At 35.0% G+C, this 15,038-nt stretch overlaps 1 protein-coding gene across 29 annotated transcripts in view; it reads left to right on the top strand.

Annotated features, from left to right (window-relative positions):
• Positions 1 to 15,038, top strand: part of SOX6 (SRY-box transcription factor 6) — a 415,066-nt gene that overhangs the window by 175,674 nt on the left and 224,354 nt on the right. For all 29 annotated transcript variants that reach the window (XM_066997629.1, XM_066997630.1, XM_066997638.1 and 26 more), the window contains one exon: positions 4,121 to 4,364. In XM_066997629.1, coding sequence (XP_066853730.1) covers positions 4,121 to 4,364 — 244 coding nt within the window. The remainder of the gene's footprint in view (positions 1 to 4,120; positions 4,365 to 15,038) is intronic.

The raw sequence follows: 15,038 nt of genomic DNA, 5'->3' as shown, positions 1-15,038 counted from the left end.
TATTTTCTACCTTTAGTGATTGCTGTGTTCAGCTAATCTACCAATTTAACCAAAGCAACAATTTCACAATGTAGTTTTCATTCTGATTGTGTGCTGTGTAATCAATATACTGATATAATGTGAGTGTAATTTCCTCTCTTATTTTATCTCCACTGCACAGTATTATAAATAAACAGCTAAAAAAGAAAAAAGAAAGAAAAGCACCAAACAAATCTGTTGCATCTTCTTTTAAGATTGTACCACTGTAGACACTTGTTCTAGTAAAGTAGAATTGGACCCACTTGATTGCATTTAAATTTTTCATGCTTCAGCAGTTTGTCTGGGAGCACAGTAAAGAAAACCCCCCGAGCGAGGATAGTTTAGAATAATAGAACTTGATTTTGTGTATTATAGCGGCACCATTTGTGCTGCTGTAGTTAGGGTTGTGTCAGCACTTCCATTATAAACCCCTGTTTGCAGGGGTTATAACTAGGGAGATATTTTTTATCAGAAACTTTTTTTTTTAAAAAAAATCATTCGAGTGAATTTAATTGATAATAGGAGAAAAAATATAATGGAAATATGTGAATTTCAGATACCTTCTACAAGCCTTATTTATCATTAATATTGTTTTTTTTTTTTCCTTGTGAGGGATTTAGAAAATTCATTTTGAATATTTTAAATGTAAAATAGTGAAGTCATTATGGCTTAAAATTTGAATGCTGTTTGTACTTGTGTTTTAACATGAAAATGTTTTAACACAATGACCTGTTTTGTGGTTTGCCATTATCATAAACTACTAAAATGGGCCAGATCTTTCTCCCTTAAATTTGATAAGGCCTTGGAGTTATTGGCTGAATTCTGTGTTTGGACCTGATGGACTTCCATGGACAGAATTCTATTTAAGAAAAAGCAAGTACATAAGGAGTAAAACCCTGCACAAAGTCATTGACTGGATAACACCCACTCATAGAGTTTATACTTAACTCTGTTTAACTGGTTATAAATCCCAGCATAATCAATATTTGGGGCATAACTTGGGGCCACCGGAATACCCGTACACATGAAGTGTATTGATTTAGTTAATGATCACGCTCGGAAAAGCAGGTGGAGGCCTTAATCTAGCAGGGTCCTGCATCCCTAGTGTTTAAATCTAGCAGCCAAAAGCCTGAAAGGAGCCATGGGCTGCTGACCTCTGGCCATGATTAGTGCACTGGATCCTGCAGTTTTAACAAATGCATGGGCAGAAATGGAGGAGCAGCATACCTCTGAAAATTGTGTGATGGAGGCAGAGAGTGCCTGGGAGGCCTGCCTGAGCTTGTCTCTTTTTGCAGGCTCCAGAACTACAGGTAAACAAGTAAATCACAGCATGAAAATGGGTCTGGCCATAAGGCAGCAGTGAAGGAGAGGGCTTGTAGGAGCTCAGAAGCACCTGAAGCCAGCTCTTTACCTGTTCGGCTATCCTAGCGCAGAAAAAAGTTGCAGCCCACGGCTTGAGAGTAGTAGTGAATGTGACTTTGTTAGTATAATTTTATTTTTAAGGTTAAGAGATTCCCCTTTTCTAGATGTAATCAAATTAAAGAAGAGAACACGAATACAGCTTTGTATTTATATGTGTTTAAAACATCATGAAGAAGAGGGAAGTCTGTTAGTGCACGTGGCAGAGGAAAGGTGCTTCCACTCGAGCGCATTGCCAGCAGATAGCTTTACTGAACGGTCACTTGAGGAAATACCAAAAGCTTGTTTATGAAATAGAGGTGAAGCCTTTCTAGACTAATTATATTCAGCATGTAATTTCTAAACTTCAGTCTGAATTTTGATTTTCAATTAACATTCTCAATTTGAAGATAATTTTCTATTTAATGTAATTGCAGGAAATAATTTATTGGCTGATTAAGACTGAGGGCCCAGCCTTCCTTAAGAAAACAGTCCCTAACAAACCAGCCTTTAAAGCCAACTCGTAGCTTTGGACAGATTCCGCCTATTTTTGCAGCTGCAGAGTTGTGTTTAATTAGGATTGTGCACTATTATTCATTGGTGCAGTTTGTAGTTGAAATTATTCTTAAGAGACATTTTCATTCCGAGTTTTGTGTCATGATTAATTTATGGCAAAGAAACAGCCATAGCTATTGCTTTTTGCAGAAGCTTGTTTGGTTTGATGCAGGAATGAGATCTGTTGAGGAGGTGAAAGCAAGGAAAATCCTTTATTGTGTCTTTCAGTTTTAATGGCTAGTTTTCAAATTGCATAGAGCATGGTACAATCACATATATTTTCATGTGAGTGATTATATTAACATGACTATTTTAATGAGAAAAAGGAAAGTAAACCTTTTATTTTATCTTGGATCACAGCAATTATGAACCAAAACCTTTTGAAGTACATGCAGCAATGCCGGCTTCTGAACTCTTGGCATGTTCTCTGCAGCATCAACATGAATTCTTTAGTGTAGTAAGAATGTAATACACGGTTTAAATTCCTCAGTTCTGCTTATTGGCAACGTTAATATTAGACTCCCACTTACACTTAGACTCCCCTAAAGAAAATGCAAACCTTTTTCCCCAACCAGTGTCAAGTGTAAGAGGCAGGATTATCTCTATTTACAGAATAGTTATTCTAAATAGGCATCAGTGTTTTAATATGTTTCAAAGCACTTCAAAGCTTGTAATACTTTTATATAGAACTGTACATAATTAGATTAGCAGATCCTATATTAATTTTTTTTTTCACTGTAGGATACTAAATCTGAGCTCCCTCATTAATTGTGAGAAATTTAGCATTAGCTGTTAAATCCTATGTGAAACACGGGCTGCTACATAAAAACTACTGTTTAAATTGGAATTAACTTAATTATTTTTCTTTGCACTTGATATTTCCTTCACTGTAATATTCATGAAAGCATGTGACAGATTTGTAAATTTAACTGTTAGTCTCAGATTTCCAGACCCTTTAATCAGTATTTATTTGTCTGTAGAAACAGTACTAGCAAGTTAATGATTTGCTAATTTGAAAAATGCTCATGTGGTTTCCTATGTTAACTGATTTGTGCATTTTTAAAGAAATGGTATGAAATCAATTATTGTTAAAAAGCAATTAAGGTGAAGATCTTATTCCTTGGTTTCTCAGCAATTTCAGCGTCAAGGATATTCTAAAGTTACTAAAAACTGGGAAAAGAGCTAATATATTTTAGCTGTCTACTTTTGGGTTTATTAATGACAGTTTTAACAGTTGCAGTTAATCTTATTAGAAATTTTCAACAAAGTGTTTTCAGAGTTTGAGTAAAGTCAGTTATATTTTCATATAACCAACTGTGGTGAAAGCTGTGTTTGCCTCTGAAATGGTAGTAAGAGGCCATTATTAGGAAGAGACATTTAACATAAATCAATGCATTTATTCATTACACTTTTAAGTCATTTAAAGTAATTTGTTGAGATATATCCTGTACTCAGTGCCTAATATGAAATGAAATATAGTATTTCAGATTTTTAGTTCAAAATGTAAAAGATTAATCACTTATCCATTCAATAAACCATTCCATTTTAGAACACTTTCCACATGAACATCTCAAAACACTTTTGAGAGTAAAGTAAAACTGGATAAAATTTTAAACACGTTAAGGGCAGATACAACTTTAAACAAACGGGAAAAGGACTTGTTTTGAAGAATTCCAAATGGATTTAAAAATTCTCATCTCTGCAGAAAACAATTCCTGCTTGCAAGGAGTGAGGTTAGAAAAGCATGTGGGACCCTCTCGTCCAAACATTTGCTTATTACCTTCAGATTACTTACGGGAGTAAGAGTTTAAGGACTTGAACTCTTATGGTAAATCAACATGAAAATTACAATAAAATCACTATTTTGTTTTCCTGACTGGAGAAAATTATATTGTTAGATAAGCTGAAGTGAATAGAATGACATCCCATAACATAACCATGACATAGACTTGACATCAGTGAAAACTTTATCTCAGTATTTTGTATCCGGATCCTCCAAACCATACCTTAGAGCATTTTCCTTGACTGCAAAAAGATTAACTTTAACTGCAAGTGTGCCTGCTATCTGTTGTATTTAGAGGACTGTTTGAGCTTGATTTTTTAATTTAAAATTGATGTTTTCTTTTTGTCTCCTTTTCTTGTTTTGTAGAAGAATGTCTTCCAAGCAGGCTACCTCTCCATTTGCATGTGCAGCTGATGGAGAGGAAACAATGACCCAGGACTTAGCATCACGAGACAAGGAAGAGGGCAACAGTGATCAGCATGCGACCTCTCATCTGCCTCTACATAATGTAATGCACAACAAACCTCACTCTGAGGAGCTACCAACTCTAGTCACAACCATCCAACAAGATCCTGAGTGGGATGGGGTCATCTCAGCCCAACACAGAATGGTGAGTTTCGCAGTTCTCATAGCAGCTTTCAAAATTAGTATTGTGAAAGACTGTTCACTTCCATACTTCCATTTTGAAAGACATGTTCAGTACAATCTGTCAAGGGTGTGAAGCTTTTTAAATGTTAAAGTGTCAGCGTTAGCAATAGATCAACATCAATATGGTGTAATTGTAAATTACAACTGTATAATCTTGTTAAGTATACAGGTCTATATGAATGAGGTCATTTGATGAGTTCACCTTCGGAAAGGAAATGCATCTATTTATCATGTTTTCATTCAGACCTTGATTTATGTCATAACCTCTCTAGGTCATATATTCAAGCATTAATTTCTGACAGGGGGATGCAGCTCACAACTGTTTGTCATCTGCAAAGTGTCATTGTGAAGAAAGAAACTTTAATGTCTTTTTTTTTTTTTCACTTGTCTCTCAGAAATGGAATTCACCAAGTTTAGAATATTATAGCTTCACACTACAACAAAGAAGATGGCATTTTAGGTGACACAAACATCTTGCTGTATTTATTAGAAATTATAACTTTTTGTGAAGGAAAAACGTTTGAGTAACTATGTCATGCTCTTCTACTCCAGATCATCAGTTCGTATATAAGTGACATTACAGGCAATATCCTGATCATTCTTATTCTCTTCAGTAGCCTAGTTAGAATTATTTTGCAGTTGTAATTCTGTCCCTACGCATCCCCAAAACTCTGCAATATATGAGCAGACTGAATAAAGACTGAATGGGCATAGCATCTCAGTCAATTTATTTTCCTTGAACGTGTTCCTGAGGAACAGAATTAAGGTACGTGCAGCACCCAAGTGTTCTGTAAATATAGAACATTGTATTTCTAGGGTAGCCATAAAGTGACTTTCACAGACATTAAATTCACACAGTTAGTTTAAAAGGAATACCCTACCTTTTCATAAAATTTCATTTTTTTCTTTTTTCTTTTTTTTTTTATTAAATATTTATGAACAGAATTTTTTAAGGAAGTCTTTTTTTTTTTTTTTTTTTTTTTTTTTTTGCCACTGCAAATCAGCAGCTATCAAGGTTAAAAGAATAACAATTGTCGATTTTTTTTGGCAGCTCTAACAATAATGACCTTATTTCAAATTGGGCTAGAAATCATAATTCATATGCATTAATCAACATAGAGGCTGGGATTCTTCGTGCTTATTGTGATGCTTAGAATTCAAGTGCTAATTAAATAATAGCACTTGAATAATATATATTCTGTTAATACAATTTTCTTTCCCAAAATCCAACTGACTCAGAATATTAGACCAAACTAGATGCTAGTAGAATGCTACCTAATTTTAGTGTGCATTTTAACCTAGTTCAGCACTTCCTGCAAGGCCTAAAATATTCCTGTGTATGTGGGCTACTGTTATGAAGAATGAAAAATTCCTTTTAAATTTCAACCATACAAATTGCTCTAAAGATGAATGATTATAGATTAGTAATTTGGCAAGGTAGGTTCTAAGTTGTACATAGGCTTCTATGCAGAATTCTCAAATGGAACCTCATTTGGATGCCCAAGTCATGCAATAATAAGCACATCAGAATAATTCTAACCTGCTTCTATTTATCAGGAGAGCAACCAGGGTGTAGAACAGAAAGGGTTGAACAGATCTGTTGGTGAAAAAACAAATCCGTGAATCCATCAGCCACCTTCCTATTCATTCAATGAAGCATATGCTCTCTGGGAATTTCCGTCTTAGGACACCAATGCCATTGATGAAGTGACTCTTTTTCCCAGAGAGAAAGGAGTTCCTAACCTCTGGGAGTCCCTCAAAGCATTTGTTTTTGATTCAGGCTGTTCCTTGGACCTGGAATAATACTTAAGCCAAAATAATAGAAACTTGTGTAGTGTGATCATTTGTACCCATTGGCATTGCTCAAAAGTGAGCTTATGCTTACAGCACCAGAGTGCAATCTCTGTTTTCCTTCTTAATGCTGCACTACCATGCCAACGCTTGCTGTACCTCTGGACAGGCATGAATCAATACCCAGCTTATTGTGTTTCAGAACAGGTGCATAAACTTTGCTTGAGTGACTTAGCACTCTGTTTTTCCTCCCTCCTTTTTTCAGTGAATACTCCATCATATATGTAGATGAATGTCCTGAAAATCATTAGGAGTTTCCACATTTCCCTTGGGTCAAATCTGGTGGTGAATGTATGTCATCCTTATTTAGGTAGCTCTCAGCTAAACCAAACAGATATATTTTTTTCTTTTTTCTTTTGCCCTGCTTAAAAGCTGGGTATAATTTACAAGGTTTGGCTAGAAGTGAAAACTGAAGTTCTCAGGCACGCTATTTAGTTGTACTTAAAATAAATCTAAAATGTACAGATCAAGGTCCTAGTGTGTTTACAATTTAGGTAAGATAGAAGACTAGTTAGATCACTACTGTGAAGTGGTATAAAAATATTTTTTCTTCTTGAGGGACTGTCATTTAGGTAACTTGTTAGATTTTTTTTTCCTTACTTATGTCCTTTATGAGAAATCCTTTAAGCCTCAATTAATTGTGTAAAGTTTCTCTGAAACACCTTAGTCTCCAAGCAGGCACCGTTACTGCTAGGAAAAAACTCAGAGGTGCCTGCAATTTTCCTGATGAAGGCAATTTTGTACTCCTTTAAGGGAGGATAGGAGGTTTCTTTCCAGAAAAGCAAATTCCAGAAGGTGGGTCGGACCATTTTGAGATAGGTGCTGTAGTAGTGATCACTTTTCTGCTTAATAAAACCAAACTCCCAGAAGGTAAGTGCTTTCTGACCTTTCACAGACGGATCCTTCCAAAGCAGATTTGAAGAAGCACCTGCTCCTACCACTTACACTGGAAGTAAAGGCAGTAGTGCTGTCGTTAAAATGTATCAGTAATGTGTATTGTCTAGTTATAAGATAGTAAACTCTCAGAATGCTGTGTCGACATATGGGGAGGGAAAAAGTTCTCTTTCATGTGGTACCTAATTAAGGGCACAGTCCTGCATCCTTTGTGCCCTTAAAATTACTAAGGAGGTCACTGGAATTTGTGAGAACATGCAATATGCATTGTAGCATGCTGCAAGGGCTGTAGAGATACTAGGTGGAAAAAAATACTGTAATAGGGCAACCTGAAAAATATTACTGAGATTTTTTCCAACACTTATCATATGCAGCACTTTCTGTAATGTAAGATACCTTTAAACTACATTGTGTATTATGATAAAAAAAAAAAGCGCACTGGCTAGAAATGTTTTCAAACTTTCACTCCCTTTTGATATCAGGCATTGCTTTCCACTGAGTCCTTTGTGTATTCTGAATGTCTGGAAGCCAAAATATTTTGTTTTAACTCCCACTCTATAGTATTTCCCAGCTGTGTACTTATATGGTGTAATAAAAGGATTTAACAAATGGGAAATAGCAGCTGCATTTGGAAATTCCCTTTGTGCTCCCTTTTCATTTGACAGATTCAGCAATGTGTAACAACTGTAACGTCAGACCTGTAATGACTTACACTGCGAGTATCGTATCACCAGCCAATTTGTCGTTACAGTGGGGAGAAAAAACAGCCGAAAGATTTGGGCCTGTAATTTCATATTGCTGAGCTGAAAGGTTTATATGTATATTTCTAACTATAACTTAATATAAAAGTACCTGGACATACGGGTGGTTATTGCTGCCTGTAGATCTGCTAGAAAATAAATGCTGTTTAAGGTTAAAGACGTATCATTTTTTTTTCTGCAGTAAACTGTAGGGAAGAGGGCAAAGTGGTACCAAGATAACAGGGAGGAAACTCTGCTGTCTTCTCCCGTGGACAGTGAGTAGCCTGCAGGAAATGCAGCCAAACTTTATGAATTGTATCCAAAAGCTGTCTCTCTTGGGGGAACAGTCTGAGAGAGGATGAGAATGGAAAGCCAACAGAACTTGTTTTTGCTAATTTTAATAGTAACTGAATTGTTGTGTCCTAATAATGTTTATTGGTAGTTATGTAAAGAAATAGAGAATCGTAATTTGTCCTCTATTCACTGGAGAACTAGGAATGGTTCCCATCTTCTTACAGAGCCCTGCACAGTTTGTGAGGTAAATTATAAAGTTATTTTTTATTTTTTATTTTTATTTTTTGCTCTAAATTATTGGGAGAAAGCAGTGCTAACACCAAGCTGCAAAATTAGATGGACAATCGATTTAATCCACTTTGAAGAACAGGGTGGTGTGTTGCCATGGTTGTAAAGGCTAGTTGTGAGCCTTCTTTTGAACAATGAATTTAAGCAGCTTTAACCTAGTGAAATCTCGAATTTTCCTCCAAATTACTTTTTTTTTTTTTTTTTTCCTCCTGAAACAGTAAAAAGAAGAGAGGCAAATTCCGTTCCCATCCCTGATCCCACTATAACAACCTGCTAACAGGCAGAATTGCAGAAGAACTCACAGGGCCTGGGAGGATCATTGTATGTGAGCAGTGGATGCCCTTTTCTTTTCTCACCAGTGTGCCTCCCCTGCCCACCACCACAGGCTGTAGATAGACAGTGTGTGCATGCACAGACTGAAGGCATCCACAGCTTTTTGCTCTACCATTACATGAAGTGATGCAGTGAGAGACTGTTAAGAGGAACCATCTGCAGGTCTAAAGGATGGGTGTTATTTCCCTGTGACCAAGGAAAAACACACACAGAGACACATACAAGTTAATTACCTTCAAATATATGCTACATTTCCCCATATATTTTTAACATAATTCAGAAAACCTTTGGGTTTAGAAATTTCTCTCATTGGATTTTATGTCAAATGGGAATATTGACATATATTTCATAATTTTATTCAGTCTCTATCTTCTGCTGAATTCTTGCCAAAAAAGTGAAAAGCTTGCTACTTTTCCACTGTATCTGCACATCCATCTCAGCAATACTGATAGCAAATTTGTATATGCAGGAAGAAAAGAGATTTTATTGGTTACTTTTAAAATAATTTTAAATCACCAAGTATCAAATTTACCTTTATATAGCTTTAGCAAAACTATTGCATCAGAAAAGCAGAGATAGGTGGTGGTCTGCAGGTCCTGATGTTTCAGTGCTTACTGTCTACAATAAGACACGTAGAATCCTTGCTATCCTTGAAAGATCTTCCTTTTAAGGAAAGTAAACTCATTTTTTTAGGAAAGATTATTGAAACATGTTTACACATGCTACACTGTGAATTTGTTGTTACATACATTCGTGGCCTCAAATTCTTAAAAGTTATGGATACAATTACATGTTTTGAAATTTTATTTTTATTTCATCTATGGGCTGGATAAAATGCGTCATATAAATATGACATAAATGCATATAAAATGCATCAAAGATAAATGCCCTAAACTCTGGCAATTCTGTATCTGCTGAATTGCTCATGCAGCTGTTACTTGCATGTACAAATCTGAGTTTTGTCATGATTTAAAGCAATTCTACTGTGCTTTGTGATACTATTTCTGGATGACAGGTAGTGCATTGCAATTTTTATCTAACTAAAGAGATAAATACTTATATAAAGAGATAAATACATATATAATTGCAGGGGTACAAAGTTTTGGCTGAAACTCAAGGGTGTGAAAAAACAGATGATATGATATTTTGTTTTTTCATAAAATAGATTTCAATGACAAAAATATTGCAGAAAAGATGGAATGTGTTTTTTTTCTTTCTTTTTCAAGCGGATAGTTTTGATTCAAAAGCATTCGGGTATATGCTTAACTCAACTTTATTAGGACTACCAACAACTGTAATTTTAAGCACATCTGAAGGCTGGAAAGATTAAGGACTGTTGTAGTAGCTTGAGCACAAAAAGATGTTTACCTTTTGTATTAAAAACAATAAAGCAATTCCCTAAAAGTGTGCAGGATAGTGTGCTTAATAGGGCTGCTGAAATACAAAATTAACTTTTTTTGAAGAGGAAGAATCAAGTAATTTTCCCTTTTTGTATTTTCATTTTGACAATGCGTAACTTATTTTTGTTTTCAAATACAAGGTCTGTTTTAAACATTTCACTATATTCTGGGGTGAATTGTGTTTGAATAGAATTAATCATCACCTGAATTCTTCACAAAAGACTTGTAGTTTACGTCTATCTAGACCTGTAAACATTTTATTCGGTTCCCTTATTTTATCATTTCCATTTTATATAAAGCAATTTCTGAAAAGTTTTTAATTCAGTTCTGTATATTGACATGAATTTTTTCAAAAGTAGAAGCATTAACTCGCTCTAAATTGTTAAATTCTTTCCTTGGGCAAGAAGAAATCAGGTATGCATGCTGATTAACACACTCCAGTCATTAACATGTGATTATGTGGGCTGCATATTGAGCACCTGCCAAAAGATAAAATCCAGCACTTTACTACATCTGTGCAAGGACTTTTTGCATTTCTTTTGTACTTTGACAGCTCAAGAAAAAACAGACTTTGGTATCTTTGTTCAGCATAATAAAACTGTGTACATAAAATGTCTTCATGGAGGAAGGAAAAATACTACTTATATTTGTTTTAATCTTAGAGGCCGTGAAAAATCCACTGACTGAGACTTACACAGCACCAAGTGTAATATGAATCTCTTAATGTAGTGTATCACTGACGTTCATATACAGTTTACAACATTCTTGCATGTTTATAAGGATTATCTGTTCTGGGGTTCAGCCAATGTTATTCTAATTCACAACAGTTTTATGTGATACCTTTATGTCTCATAAATGTCTTGTTTTTATTTCAATCTTCCAAATGTTTCATCAGTGTTTACCTTAAAGAAATACAAGTACTCTTTGCAGCAGGCTGGTTTCCTGTATGCATTCCTCTGCAAATGCTAAAAGGGAAACATAAAGCATATAATACATGTCATGTAACTATATACAGAGAAGGATTTCCATGTGCATTTGATATTGCTGAAAACATAAATACAAATTTTATTCTGATATTTACAATAGATCTAGTTATAAGTTGGACAACTAAGAGGACCTAATAGGAGGATGTTGGATATATACAAAGTGGTCTGGAATATCCAAGCCACACAATCCTTGTTTAATTTGGCAGCTTCTGGCAGCATACATCACAAAGTATGTGTCTTTATTTACTGAAAAGGTAAACAGTGCTAATCAGCTGGGACTGATCACAATGCATCTTCAGTTTCAATTTAGATGAAAATAAAAGTCTAAATACTAATTCTGCAAATGGTTCTTCCATTATTTTTCCTTAATACAGGCATTTGACCAAAGTCCAGGGCATAAAATCTCAATATTGTTTTGTCTTATTACCAAGCCTAAATACAGGGAGTTAAAGCTTAAAGCATATGGTTGTTGGGTGATTAAGGAAATCCTTAGCATTTAACTCTTGCAAAAGGACACATGAGTTTATGCATATAATTTGTCAGTGAGTTGATTGCCATATAAAAATGATTGGTCATTGTATTTAACAATTTTGAGGTGATTTTCTGTTCTGGAATGGGAGCAAAATGCCTGACAACATTTTTCAGAGATTTTCTCAATTGTGAAGAGAAGGCTTTAGGTTACATCATTGAAAAATGTGACCTTTTCTGAAATCACTCTACCAAAAAGCAGGTGTGTCTGGATTCATTTGGTTTGTTCCAACAGCTGAGTTTGGGATTGCAGCAATTAAGTGGCCGTATTTTACATCAAACAAAATTTTGTGCCTATTCCTTCCAAATAGGTATCTAGTCTTGCAGTGGCCTATTCATAAGGCCAAGTGCATTTAGTGTATGCTTGATTATCTTGTCATGCTGCTTTTAAACCTTTTCTCTAAAGTAAGTGATTTTTCTTTTTCTCTCTCTCTTTTTTTTCTTTTAGCATATCCTTACTTGGCCTAAAGCTAGTGCTCGATGTTGTATTCATTCTTAATGAGGTTTTAGATGAGTATAAAAGGTAAAATGCAAGCCTTTTACAGGTTGTATTCAACCTATGCTCTGGCGGTGAAATCAGTATAAGTTTTATCAGAGTAAATGCTGAGTTAAAGACTTGAGGTTTTATTCCATTACTTGCCATTTGCCCTCCCACTAGCATAATTTGCTGAGACTTTACAAATGATGTTCTCTCAGTAGCTCATAGCAGTAATTCTCAAGCCTTTGATTTAAATAAATCTTCCTTAATAAAACTTTTATTTTATTTTATTTTATTTTATTTTATTTTATTTTATTTTATTTTATTTTATTTTATTTTATTTTATTTTATTTTATTTTATTTTATTTTTTAAGCGGATAAGAATTGGAAATGATCACTTAGATTTTTAATTTCTCTTAATTCTATTTAATTAAATTCCTCAAAATGGGAAACCTTATTTAATATAGTGATTGGAAATGATTTTGTAAACATTTGCTTTCATTATATGTTAACTCCAGATTAGTTCCAAGTGCCAGCATGCCTCTAGTACTTGGAATAAAAACCACTCCTGATATCCAGCTTTCCTGGGGTGTTTACATGTGTCCCATTCAATGCAGAGACAGATAAATATCCATTTATAACAGAAAAGCCTCATCCACATGGAAATAAGCAATTCGGCTAACATATTTTATGTTAGTAATATTTGCTTTCTACTTCTTGGCTATTCATCCTGTGATTTCAGCTGAGCTCTTACAGAAACAGTTCTCTGTCTGGCTATTGAGTAGGATTACAGTTGTCAGCTTTCAATCAAAGTTTGACGGTAATTATTCTTAAATTGCTAACTAACACTGTGACCCTGCTTTTGTACAGCCCACAGTTTCAATTCCCAAGTTTTCCTCTTTTATCACCTTCAGAGAGCATCTCTCTTTGAGACAGAAGCTGTGCTCCCTGCACAGAACATAAATGCCACGGTGAAGAGTCAGTGATGTCTCTTTATTAGAATCCACAGCTTCCTGCACTCGCCCCTTCTAAGGCTCCTGACTAGCGTCTGTGTTGGTCTGTGCTTAGCGCTCACCAGGATGCCAAAGAGAGATCTGTCCCAGGCCTGACTGCAAAAAAGCCCTGATGTGGAGTCCCCAGATTGAGATTTCTGCATCTCAGCCCCCAAATGCAGGATTCATTTGTACTTTGGCCTTTCAGGGGAAGGAGCAAGAATGCTTAATCTGGTTCTAGCCTACAGCCTTTCACCTGTGGAACTCTCATTTTGTGTGTTTGCTCTGTTTTGGAAGTGAAAAGGCTTCACAGAAGTTGTCACAATTTGGCTCATGATTAGGTTTGCAGACACTGCTATGAACATTAGCTTCCCGATATGAAAAATATAGGGTCAACTTTTAACACCCTTATTTATATTGCTTACAGCAGTACTCCCTCATTTGTCTTAAGCTGTAAGAATCTAAATACACAAGAAAATACATTTTTTACACTAACAATAAAATTATGATTATTTGTTCAATCATTTTTAACAGAAACTATCTAGAAAAGCATGTTTCCTTCACTTGCACAGAAACGAAACAGCTATCTTTTTTAAGAATCAAACCAGTGTAACAGATGAAATTTAGTGAATGTGCATGCTGAAATATCATTTACTCAGCGTAAGAGGCATGCCAAAATATTTATACATATTATCTTAATGCAACAGTTTTAAAGGAACTATAACAGAGTGTGAAGAAAATACCATATATGTGGGCAGAGAGAGTCCCCATCTTCATTTATACTAGGCTATTGTTTGCAATTATTCACAATAGTTTCTGCTGTTAGTAAAACTGTACTTTGAGCCATTCACAGAAGCTGCAAAGGGAATGGCCGAGAGGCCACTCATGATCTACAGCACACAGCTTGGAAAGCTGATAAGTAAATACAGGAATACTTATGTTGAACCACCTATACTGAAAGTAAACTTGAGCTTGAAGAAGAACGCTGCCCTAAAAAAAAAAAAACACAAAAACAACAACAACAAAAAACACACACACACACACACACAAAAAAACACGAAAAGGCCCAGGATAGACATAGCTTTCACCATATGGTACTGGAAATCTTAAAGTTGTTTTCATATTGACATAGGAGTAGGAGGATAAGTGGGGGTCTTAGGTGTAAGTAAAAGTGTGATTTCTTGTGCTGGCTACCTATCCCTGAGTGAGCTGTGCATGGTATTGTAGTAGTCATGCCTCTCAGATTTCTGATTTTAAGTCTTTTGAGCATTTTTCTCCATTTTCTTAATTTTGAAACCTAATCCTTAAATTCTAATGGCTATAAATAGGTGTTTAGTCTGTTATAATAAGGACATTTTGTCAAAACACTGAGCACAGTGGGTTGAATGATCCATAATAAAATTTTGTCTGGGTTAATAGGCTGGCAAGAAAATGTATACAGGAAGAATGTCCTTTATCTACCTTAATACTAAAAACCCACATTTCAAAAATAGACTCAATTTTGTCCCTGCTGAATAGTAAGCAGCTGGAATAGTGGTCCAGGCTGAGTTTCTGGCTTAAAATGCTGGACAGCAAGATTTTCAGTTTTAGTCATCCTTGCAAATAAATGTCTTTTCAACTTGACACATACTTAAATCTGACACAACAAGGCAAAGAAGAAAGCCTAATATATAAAATCATCATACTTTTTTTTTTGTAAACAGTCAAATTTATGCTAAAATAATCTGTTTTAATTTTTAATTTTTAATTTTTAATTTTTTAATTTTTAATTTTTTAATTTATATTTTTTTTAGTTGTCAATTATTAAGGGTTAGTCCTGAAATGCCACCACTGTGGTGGGTGAAAACCCCTT

The sequence above is a fragment of the Anser cygnoides genome, chromosome 5 (genome assembly GCF_040182565.1).
Source record: "Anser cygnoides isolate HZ-2024a breed goose chromosome 5, Taihu_goose_T2T_genome, whole genome shotgun sequence".
Classification (NCBI taxonomy): Eukaryota; Metazoa; Chordata; class Aves; order Anseriformes; family Anatidae; genus Anser; species Anser cygnoides.
Note: the sequence above shows the minus strand (reverse complement) of the source record. Positions and strands in the feature narration are given on the sequence as shown.